The 9084-nt window shown below is 38.5% G+C and overlaps 1 protein-coding gene across 2 annotated transcripts in view; it reads right to left on the bottom strand.

Annotated features, from left to right (window-relative positions):
• ZDHHC17 (zinc finger DHHC-type containing 17) overlaps positions 5210–9084 on the bottom strand; it is a 101726-nt gene continuing 97851 nt past the window's right edge. For both annotated transcript variants that reach the window (XM_018047585.1, XM_018047586.1), the window contains one exon: positions 5210–8040. In XM_018047585.1, coding sequence (XP_017903074.1) covers positions 7902–8040 — 139 coding nt within the window. In that variant the 3' untranslated portion in view covers positions 5210–7901. The remainder of the gene's footprint in view (positions 8041–9084) is intronic.

The following is a 9084-nucleotide window of genomic DNA, read 5'->3' as shown; positions in this document are numbered from 1 at the left end:
GTCATTACAAACAGCTACCTATAGACAACTACAGAAGACTCCCCACTCATCTGATAGATGGTGAATTACTAATCCAGGAAATGGGCGAATATCTTGCAAATTTCAGTTCTGCAAAATCGGCAAAGAATGTTACATTGTCCTGGCACATTCAGCTGGCTCAGGGAGAAAATGAATATTAGACTATATGTGGTATATTTTCATTAATTTCTCCAGAAACTTTTAGTTCATTATCAAAGACTCAGTCAACCCTTTATTTTTCAGGAGCAGGGTGTGAAATTGTTCAATAATGTGTAATTATAAAATTGAACCAGCCTAGTGTGTGAATATATCTTAATCTTACATAACCTCAAGAAAAGGAAAAAAGTCAGAAACTTGGCGGGAAAAGGCTAGTTGAGGGTGTACCACGTGAAAACAACTCATGATTGTTTACATCACAGCCTTGAACACTGCATGTTCCGTAAGTTAGGTTTCACTGTGAGAAAGGGGGCAGCAGGCTGGGGAAGTTAATCAGCATTAACAAATAGGTTTCCCTGGTGGTCCAGTGGTTAAGAACCTGCCTGCCAGCGTAGGGAACATGGGTTTGAGCCCTGTGGGGAAATCCCACATGCCTCAGGACAACGAGGTGCGTGCACCACAACTGCTGAGCCTGCGCTCTAAAGCCTGCATGCTGCAACCACTGAAGCCTGCTTGTTGAGAGCCTGTGCTGCAAGTAGTCTCTGCCTACCGCGATTAGAGAAAGTCTGCACAGCAACGAAGACCCAGCACGGCCACAACGAAGTAAGAAGAAGTAAAAATTAAGACAAGGACATAGGGTTATGAAGAAGACTTAGGTAATAAACTGAAATCATTCTGTGGCAGCTTCAAATGTGTACAAATTCTTTTGACAGCTCCATCAAAAGATGGCAGTCTAATTACCCAACTTCAGTGTCTCGTTTTTAACAGTATATATAATGGACCAGACTAGGCTAGAAAAGACAACACAGCTCCCTGCCTCTTTCTCTTGAGATGCTTACTCTTGGCGGGGAGGCCGCGTGTAGGTGTTACAGCCATAACCTCAGCTAAGATCTCCCTCGTCAGACAGTATCACCAACAGCTTGCAGACTGTTCCAGTGCCCAGTTTTTTGAACCATCCCTGTGGATACCAACTGGTGCAAAGTGAGTTATTCCTGTTGAGTTCTGACTAAATTGCAGATCTGTGAACAAAAATGCCTTTTTAAGCCACTAAACTTTTCAGTGCTATAGATAATCGGAATTTAACTTACCACAGAGCCAACATTCCCCATCCTACTGTTTCCCAAACTACTGCATATGCTAACAGATATTCAAGAGGAAAATACACGAAGTTGTCAGGCACCTGATAATTTGAAATTTAAAGTTTAGACCACCCCCCCCTCCCCGTTCAGAATTAAATTTATTCTAAAATTGGGAGCCATGGCAAAACAGCTACTCCAACTATAAAGGTTCCAGTCGTTCCAGGAGTAGAAACAGCAGTCTGGCTTTGAGCAGGCTCTGTGCTGAGAGGCGTCACTTTCATCATTTGGAAGCAGAGCAGTAGGGTACTCCCAAGTTAGTCCAAATGTAATGCTGAAGTGTTGCATGGTAAACATCAATATTTCTGTTTTAAAACTGGCCCACCTGGGATATTCTCAGGGCCCTGTGGCGGTTTGGTACATCTGCTGACAACTCCAGTTCTGAAGGGCTTCCCTGATGGCCCAGATGGTACAGAATCTGCCTGCAATGCATGAGACCCGAGTGCGATCCCGAAAAAGCTTTCATCATCAACCAAGTTTAGGGAGCGTTGCAGCCATCTCTGTCTATACCTGTGTTCCTTTAGAGTCACAGTGCACGTCGGCATATTGAAGTCTTGAGATCTTGAGGTGAGAAGTCTGTTTTAACTTGAAGAAAGCCTTGTATGGAATTAACTGTTCATGGAACCACTAACATCTCAAGGAACAATACTGGGAAATGATGGTTTGGACCACTGGTTCTCAAACTTTCTGACCCCAGGACCTCTTTACATTCTTCAGTTACTCAGCCTCCCACTCCCACCCCCCTGCAAAGAGCTTTTGTTTATGACAATTAAATCTGTCATTACTTTCCATATTAGGAAATTTAAAAAATTAAAAAATACATTAGCTCAGACTTATGGTCAAGTTGAGATTGACAGGAACCAGATTCACCTCACCTCAAACAATCAAAAATAAAGACAAATTGCATGAAAAAAATATGATTTTGAGAACTGACAATAGGCAACAAAGGATAGTGAAGGGGAAAATGAGGTCAGCCTTGAGATTAGCAAGCTTATTACTCCTCTGAGAGCTTCTGGGCTACAGTGCAAGAAGGGGGAAGAATGAGGGAGCCGAAGGGCACCCCAAGTTGAGGAGACAGAGCTGAGGGTGCAGAGGGAGCAGGGCGGCTAGAGCGGGAGGGACTGGAGAGAGCTGCACAGAGCAGGAAGCCCAGGAGTTCGTGAAGTCCCGCCTGGCCCCCGACGTGAAGTCTCCAGCTGCGTTCTGGACTGAACATGCGTGTGAGGTAACTACTCAAGAGCATGGAAAAACCATCTCAAAGATTTAGACAGAACAGCGTCTGGTGCTCATACAGAGCTGGGGGCAGTGCCTGCTCTCACCCGTGAGATCGGGAGGCGTGACTCATGGAACTCTATGGAACACACAAGTCTTGCTTCAGAAATGGGGACCGATTAACCCTAAACTGAACACTGCTCTGGTCCTGCCTTAAACAACCCTGCTCATCAGCAAAACCTGAAAGGATTAACGTTTCCAAATAACCGCATCCCAGAGCAACGCTCTGGAATTTCTACAGGAATAAAAATACCCAGTACTCAGTCTCTAGTGTCTGGCATCCAGTCAAAAACTAGCAGGCATTTGCAGCAACATGGATGGACCTAGAGGCTGTCATAGTGAGCAGAGTAAGTCAGACAGAGAAGGAAAAATATCATACGACATGCTTTATATGCAGAATCTAAAAAGAAGTGATTCAAATTTACAAAACAGAAACAGACTCATAGATTTAGAGAAGGAACTTATAGTTGCTGGGGGTGGGAGGAAGGGATAGTTAGGGAGTTCGGGATCACCATGTACACACTGCTATATTTAAAGTGGATGACCAGCAAGGAGGTCCTACTGTACAGTATAGCAGAGAGAACTCTGCTCAGTGTTACGTGACAGCCTGGATGAGGGGGAAGTTTCGGAGAGAATGGATACTTGTATATCTACCTGACCATCACAACACTGTTAACTGGCTATACTCCCAACATAAAAGTTCCAAAATAATAATAATGTTAAATTTACCAAGCATGCAACGAAGCAGGAAAATAGTCCATAATGATGAAAAATAAAATCTATCAGAACCAACTGAGACCTGATATACACTGTGATAATTAGCAGATAACAATATTAAAACAGCTAACTGTTAACAGTATTCTATTTTGAAAGCATTAAGTAGTAATACAGATGATGTAAAAATGGTTCAAATAAAAGCACTGTAGGTGAAAACTATAATGGAGCAGATAAAAAAACACACTGGATAGCCCTGATGACGGACTAGACAGTGCAGAAAAGAACTTAAGTGAACGTAAGAGAACTTCAATAAACGAGTCATCACTGCGCCCGAGGACAATCTCAAATGGCCCAATATGTGTGTAACTGCAGTCTGCTGAAAGCGGGGGGAAGGAAAGTATTTGAAATGATGACTGAAAATTTTCCAAACTTGATGAAAACTGTAAAACTACAGATCCAAGAAACAGCATTTGTAGCAGTGAGGCTTCCCAACGCTTTGGATGGGAACAGCCCCTTGCTTACTTGGTACTAGAGACACTGCCGTGCATTAGAAAGCCTCCACCACGCCGAGGGCGGGCCGCTCTGAGGGAGCAGCACTCGCGCACGCATACCGCCATGTGAAGCAGATGGCCAGTGCGAGTCGGTGCAGGGCGCCCGGGGCTGGCGCTCTGGGACGGCCCCGAGGGACGGGCTGGGGCGGGGGGCGGGGGGCGGGTTCAGGACGGCGGACACGTGTGCACCCGTGGCCGACTCATGTCCATGTGTGGCGAAACCACCACAATACTGCACAGCAATTAGCCTCCAATTAAAATAAAGATATCAATTTTTTAAAAAAGTATTTCCCAATACCAGTCTGTTATCTCAAGACAGATATATTCTGGTAAAATTTATCTAAGCAAAACATTCATACTTCAATTCAAAGGCAAAAACTTTTCTAAGAGACACATATGATTTCCTTGAGTTGGTGACTTAGCTGACCTAGATCAAGGGACATTTTGAATTTTCCACTTGGAATTACAGATTTTTCTACTTTAAAAGCCACATAAAGATATTTAAAACTCTTAGACCAAAAATTTGATAAAATTTAAGGTTTACTTTCTGACTTGAAGCTAAGATTTCTTGCCCTGGTATGTACTTGTTTCCAATTATCTCCATAAACTCTTAGAACCAGGCATTCACATCACAGGCGCAAGCTACCAATCTGGGAAGGACCAGGGGATCCACTCAAGAAGATAACAGAGAGAAAAGGACCTAACCAGAGTGAAAGGGGAGGGCTTACTGTACAATTTCCTTTTGTATTTGTACTTGTTTAAAATATTGTTACTTGAGTTCTAATAGCTCTGGAGGCATTACTTTCAATACAGTAAAATAATTATGAAATGAGTATTAGGCCAATCTATTTGTTTAATACCACTCGGTCCTCAATTAAACTATAAACAATCATGTGATCAACAGGAAAGGATTCCTCCATAATTTTTGCTTTGTAAATTCCCAAATAAAGCTTTCCTTGTCCCACAGAGTTTCTCAAGTAACTGAGAGCGATGTTTCATAGGTTTTCAATATTTCACTAGAGTCTTTAGACACACTTACGTTTAAATCTTGGGGATTCATACAGTTCCTGAAAATCCTAGTTAACTGTATGGAATCTGAAATTCTTAAAGAAAAATATACTCTCTTATTTTAAAATAATTAATTACAAACATGCACATATACACACATACACAGAATGAAAGTTATGTTTGTCTTATCAATACTACCACCTTCTACTTTTGCCAATTTCTAGTTTTGCCACTTGATTCCTAGTTGACCCAGATATAAACATACAGAATAATGTTTTCATATCACAGGTACCAGTATCAGCAGTTCATCAATCTTTTGAAGTGAACTGAGCAAAATAACAAACACACACACACACTTAAGAGTCAATATTTATTCTGATTAATATTTTACAAAATTTTGACAGATTTAATTTATGTAAGGAGAGCTAATTTATTAAACACTTTACAGGTTTTTCTTTCCACAGAATAACACGTTAAGTAGCAAAATAATACTTGGCACAGTTATAAATAAAGAATATAAAATAAAAATATTCATAGCTTAAGTATAATAATGATGCTATTTTATGCCTATTAATATTTCAAATAAATTCCTGGGAACAACAGAAATAAGGAAAAGATTCCAAAGGAGTAATTCATGTTTAGAGCTGAGAAGTAAGTTCCTATTTGCTAAAAGTATCCAATTAAGCTGATATGAACTATTCCTCAAAGGGTCACCCTTATTCACAACTTTAGAATGGGGTTAAACTGGTTCCACACGTAAGACCTATAAAGTCATCAGAAGGTAGACTGCTGCATAGTTGGCTCCTGACCATCCGACCATTTCTGAGTTACAGATTTCACTGGTGCTATGAGATGGTTTAGTGCTAAAGCATTAACATTGCTAATATTTTCCATGTATACATCTACATTTTTTTTTTCTATTTAACTGAAAGACATTTCTTTCGCACTTAAAAGAATATTGTACCATAAAGAAAGAACATGGTAACAACACTCTCATTCAAACTCCGAGAAAACCACCATTGTATTTGACTGTTAATAAAAAATGTTTCGATAAAAATTGCAACTGAGTCTTCATGTGAAGTGGCTCAAAATACAAAAAATTAAAACAAATTCTAGCCTTTTATAAATAACTTTGAATTTAAAAATTATCTAAAATTTCCCCCAATTAGTAGTCAAAACTAGCAGAGACATTTGTAAAGATAACCAATTTTGTACATTCTATGACAAAATGGCACGATGCTGTTGCCACCCCACACCCATCTCTTCCCTTTTCAAAAATAAAGCACGTATGCCAATTTTCTAATATTAAAACACTCACATACACTAAGTAATCTTTTTGATGTATGACTTATGGTCAAAGAAACTACTATATAAAAATGGTACTTGGAAATACTGAACGTCAACTATATACAGATTCGCTGCTCCTCTTACTAAGGCAAGGGGCGGGTTTACCACTAGATTGCTTTAATAGCTGTAATCTGCATTTTACAGAGAATACTACTTTTACCAAGCATCAGACATGCAGTGAACTTGCAGGGTATAATGCCTATTAACAGCAACATCGAACACCACTAGAAGCTCATTAGATGTCTCCCTTTTCTTTTCGGTTGGATAAAATGAAATGAGCAGCTTTAAATACACTAACACATAGAGACAAAAGGAGAAAACTATGCGATAACTTATTTATATACAGATACACAATCTTTACACTGGTCTAGGGCCTGTCGTCAGTCTGGCCGCCCTTTTCCCACTCTCTGCTGGCCTATCCCCTCTCACACACTTCCCACAGGTTGCCTGAACCACAGTTTGCGACAGCACTTAAAAAGGACTCCAGCAAGTCTCACTCTGTAAACAGCATTTGTGGAAGCAGTGACTAACAGTTCACCATGAGGGTATGGAAAACAAAAATTGATCAGTGCGTCATGTTTAACAATTAGAAAATCTTTCTGAAACTGTTTCAGACAGCATTAACAAATTTCAAAACATTCAACGCTGGGAAAACTGAAACAGTCTTAGAGATAAAATTCTCATAGGTCATTTTTAAAAAACCAGAATATACCATTAGCTTTTCTTGTATTCACATGTCTATTATGTACAGAAATCATGCTCCATCTTTAGCTAGACTCCCATTATTTTGTCTACAATTTATTTTTGCAGTATATCCGTTTATCTCTATCACTGAGAATTTTGCATTAACTTGAAAATAGCTCAACTCTTAACAATTGGACTATCTGCACATCAAATTAAATTCTAATTTACGCTTTACTGGATAGTGTGTGCTAGTATACATTCTATGAGGTGCATCATGCACTTAGTAGGGCTTTTAAGTTGAACAAAATAACATGACTTACTATACTCATGCAAGTGCTTTATTATCAGACCATAAAACCTTAAGAGCAAATTATTTCACTGAACTAGAAATATATCAGCACTTCAACAGCTGATAGCAATAAAATATTGTTAGCACATTTTTTTGGTGAACATTATTTTCCTGTGCCTCTGAAGACACATTACAGTAGATCCCTAATAAAACCACATGATTTTCATCACAGTATTTACATGTACACTCTAACACGTACGTAATACTAGTCTGAATCAATTTAAGACAACTCTCTTGGAATTGAATGCAATACTAACAGTAGATTGCATTATAAAATTTAGCTGTATACCATAAATTTAGTTTTAGCTAGACTCGAACATTTCTGATCAGTAAACCATGTCTGTCAACAGAACAAGTTCATTCTTTCCTCATGAAAAATGTTATGAGAACAAAACCAAAAAGCTGCATATGTTGTGAATTCCCACATTAAGAACCATTAAAATTCTTGTTAAGATCTTTATTCTTCCCAGAAGTGGCAGTGTGTTCTGTCCATGTTTACCTTTGTTAACAAAAATGTTGAAAAAAAGACTGTAAAGTTCACTGTTAGCCCTACATATAGCATGCTATTTGTTCAAAGGACGTGGATTCGAGTGTGAGAGAGACACGGACAGACACAATTTTCAGGCACCACTCAGCAATATGCTTCAAAGGATAAAGATGGTGCTACACGAGCTGGTACCCAGATCCTGATATTTGGTCATATTCTATTGTATACTGCCTGGTCCAGTCCACGATAACAGGACGAAAGAGGCCACAGCATCGAAATTCAAAGAAGTCTATAATATTCCTTACACATCCATGGCTAAGCACCCCCCGCAAAAAAACAAACCAGAGAAACAAACAGAAAACAGAAAAAGAAAAAAACAGTCTATTAGTACAGTAACTTAATATGAGTTTAACATAATTTTATGTTAAATATATTGTTTCCAAACTTAAATACTCAAATTTTTTTGTCAGAAAGAATCTGCTTATAACTCTACAAGATATTTATGCATTCATGTTTCTTCACAGCTCTGACAACACTGATTTTCTCTTGTGCTTATACCATGGGTTACACTATTATATTTTAAAGTTATTCAAACATCCATCTCTCATCCCTATGTAAAATAAAATTTTTGATAAAACCTTTCCTTGACTGGTAGCAAGGAAACAAACTATATCCAAAATTGAGAAAGTAAAAGAAAAAATAAATATAAATAGCATAAATGTGACAGTGTACCCTAAGAGTAACAAATTTTTAAAAAAAGAAATGTCAAGGGAAGTTCCTGCAATTTTAGAAACCTCAAGAATACCTTTGGAAAAGCAGTCAGTTTCACACCTTATGTAATTATTATGCCAGTGGGAGAATTCTCAAAACTGTTCAACTGACTCTATTACTTTTTCTTTTAAAGATCTGCATGCTTTCCAAAAGCATGCAACAATTAACAGCACCACAAAAGCTTGAAGGTAGCAGACAATTTGTTTGAGTAAAACTCAAAGTTTTAAATATTTCATATTATTAGGAAACTACTGTTTAACTCCAAACTGAATGCAAATTTCCAAATATATACATATATAAATAAAAGAAGAGTACAATCTCCTCAATAAATGGTGTTGGCAAAACTGAAGTCACATGCAAAAGAACTAAACTGAACCACTATCTTACAGTATATACAGAAATGAACTCAAATGGGTTAGACTTGAATTTATGAACTGAAACCAGAAAACAGAGATGGTAAGCTCCTTGACATTAGTCTTGGTGATGAATTTTTGAATCTGACACCAACAGCAAAGGTAACAGAAGCAAAGATAAATGAGGCGACATTAAACTAAAAAAGGTTCTGCCCAGCAAAGGAAACCATCAACA

This window comes from Capra hircus, chromosome 5 (assembly GCF_001704415.2).
Source record: "Capra hircus breed San Clemente chromosome 5, ASM170441v1, whole genome shotgun sequence".
NCBI lineage: Eukaryota > Metazoa > Chordata > Mammalia > Artiodactyla > Bovidae > Capra > Capra hircus.
This window is presented reverse-complemented; position numbering and strand designations above follow the sequence as displayed.